Source organism: Pseudophryne corroboree, chromosome 3 (assembly GCF_028390025.1).
Source record: "Pseudophryne corroboree isolate aPseCor3 chromosome 3, aPseCor3.hap2, whole genome shotgun sequence".
Lineage (NCBI taxonomy): Eukaryota > Metazoa > Chordata > Amphibia > Anura > Myobatrachidae > Pseudophryne > Pseudophryne corroboree.
Genome location: NC_086446.1, coordinates 698,749,198 through 698,766,907, shown reverse-complemented (window position 1 = coordinate 698,766,907; position 17,710 = coordinate 698,749,198). Strand labels below are relative to the sequence as shown.

Sequence of the window (17,710 nt, the reverse complement as noted above, 5' to 3'; positions counted from 1 at the left end):
CACATAAAGAATACTCTGGTTTCTCTTCAGATCGAATAAATCTTTCGCCTTTTACTAAAGATTTCCGTAGAGAGGAACAACCATGAGTTTCATATAAATATGTTGTTCAGCAATAAAATATATATATGACACATAATAACTTCAATAAGTCGTGCAAGTGTCTGTCCGTTGCCTATTGTGGTGTCTGTCTGCATAGCGAGTAAGGCTCTAGCGCAGACTAAAAATAATTTTAAAAATCCTATAAGCATGGGCAATTCAAATTAAAAGAGCGGTAACATCGGAGTCTCGGAAGTTACTCCGCCAGCTCTAACAAAAGACAGTCTTTCCAAAGGGCCAATTTCCCTTTGGGTACCAGTGTGTTTATTTAACTGGTCTTATAATTTAATGCACGATTCTATGTCAAATCTCACACCGATAACTACGAGTGAGAAGGGTACATTAGTCCAGCAGTCAGATAGTGCGGGGTTTTTGACAACATACATTGCTAAATCCCAGTGAGTCAATGTCTCCATTTTTACAGAGACTGAGTAGACTCTAACCACTATTTAATCGTTTCCAAAATGACGCGATCCGCCATTGGGAAATGCGTCTGTGTCAAACATTATAAAGACCCAAGATACATTTGGGTCACTAGACTCTATGTATGGAAACAATGAGATCACTGTTAAAAGAAGCTGCAGAGTATATCTGTAAAGCTTCTGCTAACGCCGGTTACTTCGATTCTCACTTTTCATCGTCGCTAGTTTCAGCACGACAAGGCCAGAGCTTGTTTGGTCCTAAATTTGATATTCAGCCATTACCGCATCCAGTATCAAAACGGAAATACTTGTGCCGGCGTTTAATCCCTTTAGACTTCAGTTTTTTCAAGGCGGTGGTACAAAACAGGCACGCCTTGTAACGACAGGACGCTACAGTCAGCAAGCCAGTGGCTTGATGACCTCTTAGGCCATCTCCATTTTCCAATTGTGGAAGCGCGTCTTTACATGTTACATTTGCGGGGTTTCCAGACATCAACTCATGGATGTCTCAGCTAATTACAGATTAAAGGACAAGACTGCCTCTGTCGAACGGTTTGGCAGGTTGCCATTTAGTCTCTGCTGGTTTTCAGCTGTCTTTATAACCAGGCAGTAGTACACCAACAGAGTCAGGGTTACTTATTCCCCTCTGTTTGGGGTAACAAAACCAGACAGCTCCGTCGCAATCTCAATCAGCAAGTCACTTACTGCAGTTTGAAAATGGATTTTCTGCGGTTAGTATTTGCATATTGGAGCCACAAAATTGCATAATTGCACTTGATCTTCACAATGCGTATTTACCCATTCCGGTTTGGTCATCACAGGTTCTAGCGTTTGCAAAACGCCACAACCATTAACCATTTCAGGTCTACCGTTTGGCTTCTTGTCAACGCCTCGGGTATTTACCAAAGTGATGTTGGCAATCGTTCCATACTTAGACGATCTGCTCATAAGAGTTCTTCTAACTTAGACGATCTGCTCATAAGAACTCTGTCTCAACAGAGTTCCTCTAACTTGCGCTACTAATGTATACTGCGGTGGCAGGTCAAGTTCAAAAACAATCGCATCTAATTCCGTCTGAACGACGTCAATTCCTAGGTAAGATTATAAATACGGTAAATCAAAGACATTTACCTACTACACCAGCAAGAACAAATGTACATCTAGTAATTAGTGCAAAAGCCACGCACACTAGCGGTACATTGGTGTATTCGCCTGTTAAGAATAATGATGTGTTTTCAAAGCGCTTTAGTTCGCCGGCCTTCACTCGCGTTTCCCACAGAGGGGCGAGGGTGTATATACTCTGGACGAGAGTCTCAGAGGTTCAGGAGTTGTAGTTAAAAAAGATCAGCGACAGAGGTTCTAAAACGGATCACGACAGATTGCTGTCGATAAATGTCCTGGAACTCCGTGCAATTTACAATGCACTACAGGCTTCGCTTTCAGTCTGACCAAGTGCAGTCAGACAACGCAACGGGAGTTGCATACACAACAACCAGGGAGAACCAAGAAGCCGCATGGCAATGCGGCAGGTAACTCGAATCCTCAATTGCCCAGAACACCATTATGTGATGATGTCAACGGGGTTCATTCCGTGAGTGGACATCTGTTAGACAGATGATCTCACCCGTTAGGATTTATATCCTGAAAACTGGACATTAAATCCAGAGGTGTTTCATATGCGAGTCCACAGAAGGGGTTACCCTCAGGTATACATGATGGCATCTCGCCACAATTACAAAAGCTCAGTATGTGTACAAAACGACAGATCACAAGGGCAGTGGCGGTGGAGTCTCTCACATTCGTGTGGTCATTCAGCATCGTGTATCTGGCTCCACCATTTTCCGCTGCTCTCTCCGTTGCCAAAACGGATCATAAGACAGTTCGTCACAGTCATGCTAGTGATATCTCATGGGTTTCGGAGAGCTTGCTTCTCGAATCTCCAAGGAATACTTGCACACGATCTTGGCCCGCTCATAATACGTCCAACCTGTTACAACAGGGAACGTTCTTTTACCCATAGTTACCTATGTACCTATTACCTATGTACCGCAGCTGCGGTTGACGGGGTGGGGGTTCAGACCGCCCTCTTAAGAAAAGAAATAGGGCATTACAGTATCGGTTATACCAACCATGTTACGAGCTAGTAAGCCGCTTAAGGCAGCTCATTATTACAAAATTTGGTGTGCTTATATAGGTGGTAAAGCTCGGAAGTTTCCGACATCATCTTTCAAGTTACCCGTATTCTGTTATTTTACAAACGGGGTGGGATAGAGAACTGCGTTTATCTGCACTGAGGGTGCAGGTATCTGTGTGGTCAACTTATTTTCAAAGACGTTTGACTCTATTGCGTCTGTACACACCTTTCTACAAGGTGTCATCAAAGTGCAGCCTCCATTTATCCCACCTACAGCGCCAGGCGACTTGAGGTTGGGTTCAGATTTCTTACAGTTTTCATATTTTGAACCCTTACAACAAATGGGGATTAAGTTTCTCACTTGGGAAAACATTTTTCTTCTAGCTTTAGCTTCGGCAAGGGTTTTGTTTTCATATTTGGGTGCCTTGTATTCCAAGCCACCGTATTTGAGTTTTCTCATGACAAAGCAGATCTTCGGACGAATTCCGCTTTCTTATTCTTCACACCAATATACCAATAGTGGTTCCTGTGTTGACAGCACATTCTAGAATTCTGAATGTGGTACACGCATTACGCGTCTATATGTCCCGAACGTCTACAGTACGTGATACGGATACGTTGTTTGTTCTCTATGATGCTGCCAACTGGGGTTAGCCAGTTTCTCAGCAGACATTATCCAGTTGGATAATAATGACTACAAGTCAGGCTTACTTTAAGGCTAAGTTACAGTCGCCTACGTCAGTAATAGCTCATCCCACAGGTTCTGGGGGAATGTCAGACCCAGCGGGTCGTGGAGCGTCTACGACGCGGCTACATAGCCTTCAGTGCACCACGTTTGTGCACGTTTACACGTTATGAATGGTTGCGGCATCAGCATCTAGCTTTGGCTGCCTACTGTTACAAGTGTCAAACAGCTCTCCCGCCCACGAGGGAAGCTTTGGTACGTCCCAAGAGTACTCCAGTGACCCCTAGTGGATGAAAAAGAAAATAGGATTTTGGTACTTACCAGGTAAATCCTTTTCTTTGAATCCATAGGGGGCACTGGACGCCCACCCAGAGCAGTTTTACCTGGGTTGTTTTAAGCTCAGAGGAGCTTAGGGTAACACGGTTTACCTGGTTTGTATTAAGCTCAGAGGAGCTTATGGTAACACATTTTCACCGATTGGTTCAAACTATAAAGGTCTATCGGTTATGCTGTCAACTGTTTAGTTGACATTAACGTTCTAGGTCAACTTTGTTGTTGTCCGTTATGTTATAGGAATTCTCCATTGTCAACCTCTCTATAGTAGTTCGCTCAGTAAAAACACTGGGTTCGTACACTGAGGTACTCTGGGATATGGAGGGGTGGAGAGTTCTAAATTTAAATATTCAGTGCCTTTGTTCTGCTACGCCGTCCATATCCCAAGAGTACTCCAGTGCCCCCTATGGATTCAAAGAAAAGGATTTACCTGGTAAGTACCAAAATCCTATTTTCGGGGCTGGATGCCATCGTTCTTCACCCCAGGTTACAGGGTCTTCGGACTTGAAGGGTCAAAAGCGTGCTGGAGCTCATTACCACATGGGTTGGAAGACCTACATCTCCTTAGAGTAGATTTGCTAAAGCTTCAAAAATTAAAAGTGATGGTGTTGCTCACCTCAACCAATCTGATTCTAGCTATCATTTCTCTATTGCATCCTGGAAAGTGATAGACAGAACTAACTGGTTGCTTTAGGCAACACCCCCATTTTATCTTTTCTAGAAGCATTAGTAAGTCTCTACCTCCCTGGTGTGAAGTGCAGGGGTTTCCTATCTCTCCCTTATGATTTGCTTTGGGTACTGCTGATGTAGTGAATATCGGGTATGTGTAAGATTGGTGGGACTAAACTGGCGCAATTTGCGTCATTTTAGCCTGCCCCCTATATGGACCCATGATTCCTGGTGTTACCTCCCATCTTGCCACCACAAGGTAGTCGGTGGGATGCGGGAGACCTATGCACTTCTCCGAGGGGCCTGGCAGACTACACGAAAAATCATGTGTCTCTCGTACCTTCACGGAGAGTAGGTAAGTTGATTGTGGGGGAGGTTTATCAAAACTTGGAGAAAGATAGTGTACCAACTAATCTACTCCTGTCATTTTTCAAACACAGCCAATCAAATGCCTGTCAAATTACCAAAACTGGATGGTTCTTCATCTGTTTCCAAGCTTTAATAAATCTCTCCCAAATCATGCCCTGCCTTTTGAAAAAGCTGCCCTGCTGTGCAGTGATACGTGTGAAGGTTACAGGTGTACTACACTATTCCCGTGGACGCTGAGTATTCAGTCAATTGCCACATGATATACTGGTGCCCATAGGCACACACAGGGGGAGGGGGGGTTTCTTGTTGCACAGAAACCCTCCTTCTCTTGACATGAGGCTCGCATTATGACAACAATAATAATGGTATATACAGTAATACGATTACTAGAGTTGCTGCCACATCATGCAGTGTAAAGAACAGAGCAGAGGTTCTGCACATGTCCAGTGGTAGCACCTTCTTCTACCAAGTTTGCTATGTGTGTGGATCTGAGCCCTCAATCAGTGCACTGGAGCAGAGAGCAGCGACCAGGAAGAAGAGACAGGAGCCTTAACATGAGTGGGAGAATGTGCGCTTAGAAAGTGTAGTACTGGGGTAATTATGTTTGTGCATTTATTATGGTATGTTTTACCCGTTCCTGACCACTTTGTTTGATACAGCCTATACTAAAGACCATCTATAGTGTTAAATAGTGTATTCCATACAGTAGACAGTGTATAAAAAGAGTAAAAGAGCAACATTTACATTAATACTCCAATGTTCGCAAAGTGGGAGATTGTGGACTGCCATTTGGAAACCCCCCTCTAGAAATCCTGCGTTTGCCACTGCTACCAGACCCACGGGGTAATAAAAGCTATAGCCAGACACCACTGCCCTACAGAGCTCGGTTCATTTCAGTCTCCAGTGGTCATCAGCTTGAGACGGAAGTGCTCGGACCTGCAAGCGCTCTCACCGCCCGTCACGTCACCCATTGCTCGGCAACTGCTTCCAGCCGCAGCGCTGATTACAGCACACCAAGGATTAATTTGTAGGCTAATAAGCCACTTATGGGCTCAGCGGTGAGATAACACATGTATATCTGGCTAAATTCATTCACTCAGGAGACATACCAGTTGATCTGGCAGACTGTATTAAATCTGAGTGCCGCCGCTGTGTCCCTATGGACGGCTGACCAAGCGGTAATATATCCAATACCACTGGACACCTAATGCACTTTAAGTTCTATTCATTCAGCGAATAGGCAGTTTAATTTTATTTAATTCTCTATTTCTTAATTTATTCTGTGAGATATACCATGGTATTTTTATATACCTGTTAAGTAAATGTTTTTATATATACAGTATATACCCCCAGGAGGTCTATACATTTGTATTAAATATTATTCATCTATATTCACTGTTGTCATATGTATTAATAAGCGCTGCCTGGGTATTATATACATACAGCCTCTCAAATGACAGAAACTGGAAGGTACAAATGAGTAAAATACAAAGCATCACTAACAGATGTGTCCTCATACACCATGCGGTTCGAATGAGCCGAGCAGTGTTGCGCTGTCATATTTTCTTTAAATCTGTAACTTAATTGCACTGCAGACTCAGTGATGCAACATTCAGTTTATTCCAGGGACGCCGGGCTGAACCTTTAACCACATGGGAATTATTTTTAAAGATGTACAAAGTCACAGATGAAGCACTTTGGAACGTGACATAAAAAAAGCTGCAACTGCTGCATCTTGGCACATTGTATACAGATTATGACCCCGATGTACAAGTGCTGTATATCAAATGAATCTGTGCAGTCTCTTGAAGCGGTTTTGTCACATCATATTGTTTAATTTGTGCGACTCATGCCGGGTACACACTAGCCGATATTGTGAATGATGTGCCCGATTCCGACAGATCGTAAAAACAACACATCATTCCAATCGTCTAGTGTGTATGTATTACCTTGCTGACTATGTGTGCTCCCGCGCATCACCAGCCACATCTTGCCTGCAGGTCCGATGGGCGACAACGCCAGCGAGGGCCATGGTGGTGAGTACAGCATGGCTCATACTGCCTCCACCCTCGCCGTTGCTCCATCACTGCCGGCATCTGCAAGTGTGTATACACACTTTGCGATGCCAGCCCTGCCGCCGGGTCCTGTTGCCGCCGATAGCTTGCTAGTGTCTACCCAGCTTAAGATGCACATTCGAGTTAAAAATATGTTTTTTTGTGTAAGCCAAGTCGCACGGCAGCTGGCGTATTGAGAAAGGGCTGTTTGGCACAATTACAGTTAGAGTGTATGAGGACACACCTGTACTTCATGTGGTACAGTACCCTGGTCTGGTTGGTTACCACGTAGGTACAATAGTTCAGAACAGGGATACTAATTTGGGACTTTTAGAAATCATACCACAGCTTAATGCCTCTCTGCCACAAAATTCCAATTCACATGAATGAGACACTCACAGACAATGATTACTTTCAGCTAATACCAATGGTAAGATCACGGCAGACAGAGATAAAAATGGAACATTTCCTTGAAGCCTTCATACAAACCGCTGGATCTAGGTATTTCTGCACCAAAGTGCAGATGAACTTAGTCCATCAGGATAAAACGTTTTAATGCTTACTTTGCACAGAATTCTTCTATTTATTTGAAATCTTTTTTTTATGTTAAAAAATGAGGACTCCACAGTGTTCTGTCTCACTCATGTGTGATGGGATTCTAGAGTGTTTGCTTTAATGCTTGCCTCTTTCTTATTTTAGGACTTGAATGCAGTTTCCTTTCGATTCAAAGACAAAGAGCACCCACGTGGGTACACCTCAAAAATTGCTGGATTGTTACATGTAAGTGTTCAGAAATGTCCAACTAAACATAGTCAACCTGTGACAAGAAATGTTTGTCAGCCTGTGGCCTTGCTCAACCTATAACATAGATTCCAGGGTACATAGGCATTGTGGAAACATGCTTATACACACAGCATGAATCTGTAAAAATACTATCTTACAGTTTTTTTAAAGTATTATTTCAGCTTTTCCAAGTCACATGTAGGCATCCTAGACATCACTAACTAATGATAGCTACATTTATTACAATAACTTGTAGACACAAGTAGGGTTTTAAAAATAGGAACCAACACCATCCAGACTCCATTTTTATTTTTATGTACGCAGCCCTACGGGGCTGCAAACAAAAAACTGCGAGTGTGCGGCTACAGTATGTGCGTCATATAGTTGCACTTATGGGGCTAGCCGCCTGACAGCTAATTGAATCAGCCCCTAAGTATCTGTTCTGTATGGCGTCGTCATCGCTTCTCAGAAAACTCATTTGGTGGAAAAGTTTTCCATGCTTTATGAAACTTGGCATTTGGAAAATTCAGCCTAGCCACCAGGAACCAGTCACACAAAGGCGGTCTGTTACTGGTTCAGGTGAATGGATTACAAGCATCCTTATGAATACTACTTAAGCTAACAAAATGGCTGCCTCTGTTGTGTGTTTTTGACCATACACTTAAGTGCCATTTATAATATTAAATACATTTTTTTTTTTTTTGTTTCCCTTAATCGGAAATACACTCTTAAAAGTGGTAAATGTGCCGATACAACCTTAAAGATATAGTTGTTACACAATTTTATTTACAATTTGAAGACTACTGCTGTTTCACTGTGTGTTAATAATTTGATGGATGATTAACAGTTGTACAGTTCTTTATATGGCATTATAGGACTTTGGTCTCTAAACAGAACTCTTCTGTACTGAAAGCATAACCTCTTTCCCTTAAAATGCCCTACGTGGCCAAAAATATGTAAACACTGTTCTAATTGGTGTGTTTGACCATTTCGGTCACACCCATTGCTAACAGATACGTACAGCCATGAAGTCACCATAGTCATAGAGCTCAGTGACCTTTTGAGTTGGGACTGTCATAGGATGCTGCTTCCAAGTCATTTTGTCAAACTGCTTCCCTGATAGTCATCTGTAAGTGCGGTTATTGAGAAGTGGAGACATCCAGAAGCAATAACCGCTCAGTTGCAAAGTGGTAGCCACAAGTTCATAGAAAGGGTTCAGCGAGTGCTTTAGCACATACTGTGTAAAAATAGTCTGTCATTGGTTGCAACACTCATTACCAAATTCCAAGCTGTCTGTGCTGGTACCATTCGGGGCCTCATTATTAGAGTTTCGGTATCTTCAGATCAGCATGCACATTTCCCAATGTTGGCTGGTGTGGAGCACAGTGGAAACATGTTCCCTTAACTGACAAACCACACTTCAATATCAAAGTTTTAATGGACAGATCTGGATTTAGTGAATGCCGGGAGAACCCATCCTGGCTGAATGTGCACTGCAAGCTGTAGGGTTGGTAGAGGAGGAACAATGGGCAGAGATGTTTATCATAGTTTGGCTGGGGGTTGCATAGATCCGGTGTAAGGCAGTTTCCATGCTACAACATACAGTGATACCCTATAGTATTGAGTGCTTCAAACTCTGTAGCGACGCTCTTTTCCATGACAGTGTGACTAAGTGCTCGTGTACAAAGAGAGGTCCATCACAAAATGTTCCCCAGAGTTTGGTGTGGAAGATCTGGCCTTTCTAACATCTCTGGGATGAACTGAAAATTGACTGCGAGCCAGACCTTATCACCCAACAGCAGTTCCTGAGCAACGGATGGGAATTCTTGCAGCCATGCTCCAACATCTAGTAGAATAGCCGCAAAGGGAGGGCAAATCTGTATTGGTGATTATAGTTTTGGAATGAGCTACTTAATAAGAACATATTGGTGTGATGTTCAGATGCCCACATACTTTTGGTGATGTAGTATAGACAAATAATTCTGAACTGTTTCTTCTTCTGTAGCCATAGGAATCCACAGGTATAACTGTGGGGTATGGTGTTAGAACCGGGCACCAAACAACCTTTTGAGAGCTCCCAGGATGAACTGGTCTTTACTCCCCATACCCCGTCCACAGCTCAGGCTCCTCAGTTTTCATTTGGTGCTAGCAGGAGCTGGTTCACCTTGGTTTTAAGTTTTTTGTTTTTTTTCTTTACTTTAAATTTCTTTTCTTTTTATGAAAGAGCTAGCAGTGCTAGGCAGTCCTCTGGACTCCAGCGCTGCTCCTCCAACAACCTCCCGCTGGCGCCATAACTCCAGCCACTGTAAGGTACTTACAGCAGGGCGCCTGGGGAGATAGCTAGCAAGGCTCCACGGCGGGACCCCGGACTGCAACCAGATCACGGGGAAACATGTAAGGCTGGTCCCCGTTTGCCGGAACCCATGTCGTGGACGCATCGCGTCTTTAATGCAGTCCTACCTCCGGTCTTGGGAGACAGACCGGAGGTGTTGAGGTGGACACCAGTTAGGTCTGGGGGGGTCCAACCTGGTGGTTGATCTCAGCATAGGGGAGGCCAGCCCTCTTCCTGCGGCCCCTCCGCCAGCTCAGGGCTCCATTCTGCTGAGGTGATCCTCCTCCTCTTCAGAGACCCATGGCATCCATCTTTAGCTACAGGTCTTTGGGAATGCTGGGTCCAGTCTCCCTGTATGCCTCTCCTAGGAGCCAGGTTATACAGCGCTAATTCCTACTAGCCACTGCGGTCTGTGGTGTTGAATTTAAGGGGTCATTCAGATCTGATCGCTGGGCTGCTAATTTTGCTCTCCTGCATTCAGATAGTTGCCGCCTCCAGGGGGAGTGTATATTCGTTGTGCAAGTGTGCGATCCTATGTGTACGTTGAGCTGATACAATACAGTGTGTGTAGTCTGTGCACAGCCCAGGACTTACTTCTACAGTGCGATGACATCAGGCTGTTCGGGGCTGGGGCTGACGTCAGACACACTCCCTGAAAACGTTTGGGCACGCCTGCGTTTTTCCGGACTCTCCCAGTAAACGGTCAGTTACCTCCCACAAACAGCTTCCTCCTGTCAATCACCTTGCGAATGCCCGTGCAATCTGGATTTTCGCACCATCCCGTTGCTGACCAGCGATGCCTGTCGTTGATGGCCGATGCGCATGCGGATTGCGGTGCATACACATGCGCAGTTAGTGCCTGATTGCCCGCTGTGTGAAAACGCACAGCAGCGATCAGATCTGAATAACCCCCTTAGTGCCCATTGCAGTATTATTGTATATTCTGCATTGCATGTGACTTGTGCTAGCTCAGCTGTTTGTATTCTTTTTCTACTGTCAGCTTATGCCTTTTCCTTTCTTTCAACAATAACCCTAAGATACTGAAGATACTGATGTAAAGGGGGTTCACTATACTTTTCATCTACTTGTATTTGTGAAGGCTGTCACATACTATATTGCCATACTGTGTGTAGGTTGCCACACATTGTTTTGGTTGCACACTGCCTCCTGCCATATTGTGTGCTTTACTATTCCCTGCAGCTGTGTCTAGCAATGGTAATAAACAGGCTACTGCTACTGCACTGGTGTTCTGCAGATCCTGTTTGGCAGGCATATCCCAGCAGGATGTATTACAAGATGGTCTATGTGCATCTTGTTATTCCCTACCTGGCCAGTCTGCTCTTCTGGTCCCTGCTCATTGGGCTTCCTTTTCTGAACTGCTGACTAAAATTGTAGATACCATGGCAGCCCTGGTGGTAACTCCCCCTATGAGCTTCCCGCAGCAGTTACCACAACAGGTACACTCGGCTATACTGGTCACGCCTATGCCTTCTCAATGGGTGGACATGTTTTCTACCTCAGTGCAGAGTCTCGCAGCCTCCTCTCCTGCTTTCCAGCAGATGTTGCAGATTCAGGGACCCACATTGGGTAAAAGTACTAAACGTGCTGTGCCATCATCACAGTCTACGCAGATCTCAGACTTTGAGGTGTCATCTGGGGACGCAGACGATGCAGATCTCTCTCCCAATGACACCCCCTCAGGGGAGGAAGAGGTTTAGCCTGAATTCAATGTAGCTATGCTTGTGAGGGCTGTTAAATCAACTCTTCAATTAGAGCATGACAAACCTACGCCTAAAGCAAAAGATCCACTATTTCTATTTCGTCCTTGAGGATGTTGGGCACTCTCAAAAGACCATGGGTATAGACGGGATCTGCAGGAGACATGGGCACTTTAAGACTTTCAAAGGGGCGTGACCTGGCTCCTCCCTCTATATCCCTCCCCAGACTCCGTTTTAGAAATGTGCCCGGACGAGACACAGGGCACTCGGGGAGCTCTTAAGGTGTGTACACACGGTAAGATCTTTTCTTCCGATTCTGACTATATAGTCCGAATCGGAAGAAAAGATAGTGCAGATCGCAAGGTGACAGTCACCTTGCGATCCCGATCCGATGCACGGCCCCGCGCGGTCGGCATCGGCCGAAAAAATAGGCTGTGCAGGCAAGTCAATCCTGACTATCTCTATAGAAGAGATAGTCAGGATTGACACTTAGCCAAAATCGCACAGAACCAGGATCGCAAGCACACTAATTATGTGCTTGCGATACTGGCTAAGTGCCGACCCGGCCCCCGTCGCACAGTGAGAATCGGATAAGTCCGAATCTCACCGTGTGTACACACCCTTAGAGTTTCTCTGAAAAGACTTAATGTTAGGTTTTTTATTTTGGGGAGATCTGCTGGCTACAGACTCCCTGCTTCGTGGGAAAGAGGGGAGAGCAGTCTAGACCCTACAAGCGTAGTTTTGACCAGTTAGTTGACACGGGTACCGACACGGACTTGGAGGCCGATGTCGATTATGCTGATTCTAGGTTGGACCCTAAATTGGCTAAGAGTATTCAGTATATGATTGTTGCTGTCAAATATATCTTGAATATTAATGAGGACCCTATTACACCTGAAACCAGGGTCCTTATTTACAAGGAAAAGAAGCGCTCGGTTACCTTTCCTCCTTGTTTCAAACTGAACACTCTCTTTGATAGCATTAGGAACAGCCCTGATAAAAAAATTCTGATTCCTAAAAGGATCAGGGTGGCATACCCCTTTCCCGAGTCTGATAGGGATACGTGGGAAAATCCCCCCACAGTAGACAAAGCCCTGGCGCGTTTGTCAAAACAGGTAGCCCTCCCTGCAGCCCAATCGACGGCCCTTAAGGAGCCGGCGGACCGGAAGCAGGAGGCTACCCTAAAGGCTATTTTCACTACTACAGTCCCTGCTCAGGCCTCTGATTTGCGTCTGCGTGGGTCAGTAGTGCTATTGAAAAGTGGGCAGACACTTTGTCTTCTGATTGGGATACTCTGGATAGAGATAACATCCAGGTAACGCTTGGTTATATCGGAGATGCAGCTGCATACTTGAAAGAGGCTGCAAGGAATGCTGGCCTGCTAGGTGCTAAGGCAAATGCTATGTCCGTTGCGGCTAGGCGAGCGCTCTGGACTCACCAGTGGAATGCTGATGCTGATTCCAAGAGAAATATGGAGTCTCTTCCTTTTAAGGGAGGTGAACTGTTCGGTGACGGTCTTACTGATTTAGTACCAGCAGCTACCGCGGGTAAATCTACCTTTTTACCTTCTGTTCCTACGCAACAGAAGAAACCGCCACATTATCAAATGCAGTCCTTTCGGCCCAACAAGTATAAAAGAGGCCGAGGAAACTTCTTCCTGGCTACCAGAGGTAGAGGAAGAGGCAAGAGGGTACCCGCATCCTCGGGTTCCCAGGAGCAGAAGTCCTCCCCGGCTTCTGCCAAATCCTCCGCATGACGCCAGGTCTCCCTTACAGGGGCCCGCACCGGTGGGGGCACGCCTAAAGCTTTTCAGTCAGGTCTGGGTTCGCTCGGGTCTAGACCCTTGGGTATTGAGTATTGTGTCCCAAGGGTACAAACTGAAGTTTCAAGACGTTCCCCCTCACCGTTTTTTCAGATCAGCCTTACCAGCTTCGCTTCCAGACAGGGCTCTGGTCTGCGATGCAGTACAAAACTTGTGTCAAAATCAGGTTGTGGTCCCGGTACCCCTGGCACAGCAGGGGCAGGGGTTTTATTCAAGCCTGTTTGTGGTGCCGAAGCCGGATGGCTCGGTAAGACCAATCCTCAACCTGAAATCTCTCAATTTCTTCCTAGTGAAATTCAAATTCAAGATGGAGTCTCTCAGAGCGGTGATCTCCAGTCTGGAGGAGGGGGAATTCATGGTCTCATTAGACATCAAGGACGCCTACCTTCATGTCCCCATTTATCCTCCTCATCAAAGTTTCCTGAGGTTTGCTATCCAGGATACGCACTACCAGTTTCAGACGTTGCCGTTTGGTCTATCCACGGCTCCGAGGATTTTCACCAAAGTAATGGTAGAAATGATGGTTCTCCTGCGCAAGGAAGGGGTTACAATTATCCCGCACTTGGACGATCTCCTGATAAAGGCGAGGTCCAAGGACAAATTGTTGCAGGACATTGCACTATCCCTGTCAATTCTACAACAGCACGGCTGGCTCCTGAACGTGCCGAAATCACAGTTAATCCCGACAACCCGGTTGGCGTTTTTGGCCATGATACTGGATACTGGACACGGTCCAACAGAGAGTGTTCCTCCCCATGGAGAAAGCTCGGGAAATTCAGAGCCTGGTAAAACTCTTGCTAAATCGGAAAACGGCCTCCATTCATCAATGCATTCAATTGCTGGGAAAAATGGTGGCGGCATACGAGGCCCTCCAGTTTGAGAGGTTCCATGCCAGAGTGTTCCAGTGGGACCTGTTGGACAAATGGTCCGGATTCCACCTTCATATGCACCGGAGGATAATTCTATCTCCCAACACCAGAGTCTCACTTCTGTGTTGGCTCCACAGCTCTCACCTCCTTGCGGGACGCCGGTTCGGGATCCAGGACTGGATCCTGGTAACCACGGATGCAAGTCTCCGAGGTTGGGGGGCAGTCACTCTGGGGGTGAGCTTCCAAGGAAGATGGTCAAGTCCGGAAACGCATCTTCACATAAACGTTCTGGAACTGAGAGCCATTTACAACGGCCTCCTACAAGCGGAACATCTTCTTCGGAACCTGCCGGTTCTGATCCAATCGGACATTGTCACGGCAGTGGCTTACATCAACCGCCAAGGCGGCACGAGAAGCAGAGCAGCAATGGCAGAAGCCACGAAAATTCATCGTTGGGCGGAAAAACATACAAGCGCTCTGTCGGCAATATTAATTCCGGGAGTGGACAACTGGGAAGCAGACTTCCTCAGCAGACACGACCTTCATCCAGGAGAGTGGAGCCTCCATCAGGAGGTCTTCGCACTGATAACAGTTCGATGGGGGGTTCCCCATATAGACATGATGGCGTCTCGCCTCAACAGAAAACTTCTGAGGTATTGTTCCAGGTCCAGGGACCCTCAGGCGGAGGCAGTGGATGCGCTGACAACACCCTGGGTGTTTCCGTCGGTGTACATTTTCCCTCCGCTTCCTCTCACCCCAAAGGTGTTGAGACTTCTAAAAAGAACAAACATTCCAGCGCTCCTTGTAGCCCCAGATTGGCCAAGGAGAACGTGGTACCCGGATCTTCAGACGTTACTAATCGACGATCCCTGGCCTCTTCCTCTTCGCGAGGACCTGCTGCGGCAGGGGCCGTTCGTCCACCAAGACTTATAGCGGCTACGTTTGATGGCATGGCGGTTGAACACCAGATTTTAGCCCAGAAGGGTATTCCCAGTGAAGTCATACCTACTCTTATTCTTGCCAGGAAGGCTGTGACGTCAAAGCACTATCACTGTATTTGGAGGAAATATATTTCCTGGTGCGAGTGCAAGAGAGCTCCAGTGGAGAGATTTGACCTTGGACGTTTTCTCCATTTTCTACAGAATGGAGTGGATGCGGGCCTTAAATTAGGCTCCATTAAAGTGCAGATTTCTGCCTTGTCCATTTTCTTTCAGAAACAATTGGCCTCACTTCGTGAAGTGCAGACCTTTGTGAAAGGGGTGTTGCACATCCAACCTCCTTTTGTGCCGCCTGTGGCACCTTGGGACCTTAACGTCGTATTATCGTTCCTTCAGTCACATTGGTTTGAACCTTTGCGTAAAGTGGAGTTAAAATTCCTCACTTGGAAAGTTGTCATTTTGTTGGCATTGGCATCCGCAAGGCGGGTGTCGGAGTTGGCGGCCTTGTCTCACATGAGCCCTTATTTAATTTTCCATGAAGATAGAGCAGAGTTGCGAACTTGGCAACAATTTCTGCCAAAGGTGGTTTCCTCTTTTCATATCAACCAACCTATTGTGGTGCCAGTGGCTACTGGCGCTTTGGCTGAGAATAAGTCTCTGGATGTGGTCACAGCTTTAAAGATTTATGTAGCCAGGACGTCTCCATTGAGGAAAACAGAGTCTCTGTTTATTTTGTATGCTCCCAATAAGATTGGGGTTCCTGCTTCCAAGCAGACCATTGCCCACTGGATATGTCAGACGATTCAGCAGGCTAATTCAACGGCAGGCTTGCCGTTGCCGAAATCAGTGAAGGCCCATTCCACTAGGAAGGTGGGTTCTTCCTGGGCTGCTGCCCGAGGTGTCTCGGCATTGCAACTTTGCCGAGCTGCTACTTGGTCGGGGTTGAACACGTTTGCTAAATTCTACAAGTTTGATACCTTGGCCGATGAAGACCTTAAATTTGGTCAATCGGTGCTGCAGAGTCATCCGCACTCTCCCGCCCGCTATTGAGCTTTGTTATAAACCCCATGGTCTTTTGAGAGTGCCCAACATCCTCTAGGACGAAATAGAAAATAGGATTTTAAATACCTACCGGTAAATCCTTTTCTATGAGTCCGTAGAGGATGTTGGGTGCCCGTCCCAGTGCGTACTGTATCTGCAGTTTAGTTCTGGTTACACACAGGTTGTGTTTTTGTTTTTTTCTTCAGCGTGTTGCTGAGGTTTTGTCCATGTCCGTTGACATGTGTTCAGTTATCTGCCATGTTATACAGCATGCTTATGGCGTGAGCTGGTGTTGGCTCACCTCGTTTGTTAAGTCCTTTCCTCGTAATGTCCGTCTCGCCGGGCACCGTTCCAAACTGAGTCTGGGGAGGGATATAGAGGGAGGAGCCAGGTCATGCCCCTTTGAATGTCTTAAAGTGTCCATGTCTCCTGCGGATCCCGTCTATACCCATGGTCTTTTGAGAGTGCCCAACATCCTCTACGGACTCATAGAAAAGGATTTACCGGTAGGTATTTAAAATCCTATTTTAAGCGCCAAAAGGCAGTTCTGGATGAATTTCCTCACTCGGATCACTTCACGGAGCTTATGAGTGAGACATGGGGGATTCCAGGTAAAAAGTTCCATGTATCAAAAGGGCTGGCTTCCACTTACTATATTCCAGCTGCTGATTGTGCTAAGTGGGGAAATCCCCCAGCAGTGGATTCCAACATGACATGTCTAGTTAAAAGCTCTACTTTACCTATCCCTACCGCATCTTTCCTCAAGGAGGTGACAGTTAGAAAAACTGATGCCTGCCTCAATTCTGTGTATTCACTTACAGGAGCTATTGCTCCTCGAGCCACAGCAACTGCCTGGGTGACTAAGGCCATGGAGTGCTGGGCAGATGTCCTGGAAAACAGTCTTCCCTCTGACGCTACCCATGAAGAACTGTACTACATCTTGAATATCAGAGATGCAGTCTTCTAAATTGGGGAAGGCGGCTTTGGATACTGCACTCCTGGCCCCCAGGGCTTTGGCTACAACAGTGGTAGCCCGCTGCATCACTTTGCTTCACTCATTGAAAGCTGAATTCCCAGGGTGGGAGGTCGACTTCTTCAGTTTGCACAGGCCTGATGTCTGACTACCACAAACGCCTGGGTGCGAGTAGTGGTCTCCCACTGATACACCCTCTCATTCATAAGATGCCCCCCACCAATTCTTTTGCATAGGCCCTCCATCAGACCAGAGCAAAGCCCAGCACTCCACACGGCCATTCAATCCCTGCTGCACTCGGGGATAATAATTCCAGTCCCTTCATCACAGTGAGGAATGGGTTTTTACTCTACTCTATTCCTGGTACAGAAACGCCAGTGGGTCTCATCGGCCTATCCTGAATCTCAAGTCTCTGAACAGGTTTCTCAGAGTGCCCAGGTTTCGTATGGAAACCCTTCACTCTATTGTCCTT

General features: G+C 46.2%; 1 protein-coding gene and 1 non-coding gene across 7 annotated transcripts in view; both read left to right on the top strand.

The window, feature by feature from the left end:
- The window catches only part of IDE (insulin degrading enzyme), a 133,022-nt gene that overhangs the window by 31,198 nt on the left and 84,114 nt on the right, over positions 1–17,710 (top strand). For all 6 annotated transcript variants that reach the window (XM_063962047.1, XM_063962045.1, XM_063962043.1 and 3 more), the window contains one exon: positions 7,462–7,542. In XM_063962047.1, the coding sequence (XP_063818117.1) occupies positions 7,462–7,542 (81 nt within the window). The remainder of the gene's footprint in view (positions 1–7,461; positions 7,543–17,710) is intronic.
- On the top strand, positions 11–131 carry LOC134899872 (U5 spliceosomal RNA). The gene has a single exon (XR_010173421.1). It is a non-coding gene; the product is annotated as a U5 spliceosomal RNA (small nuclear RNA).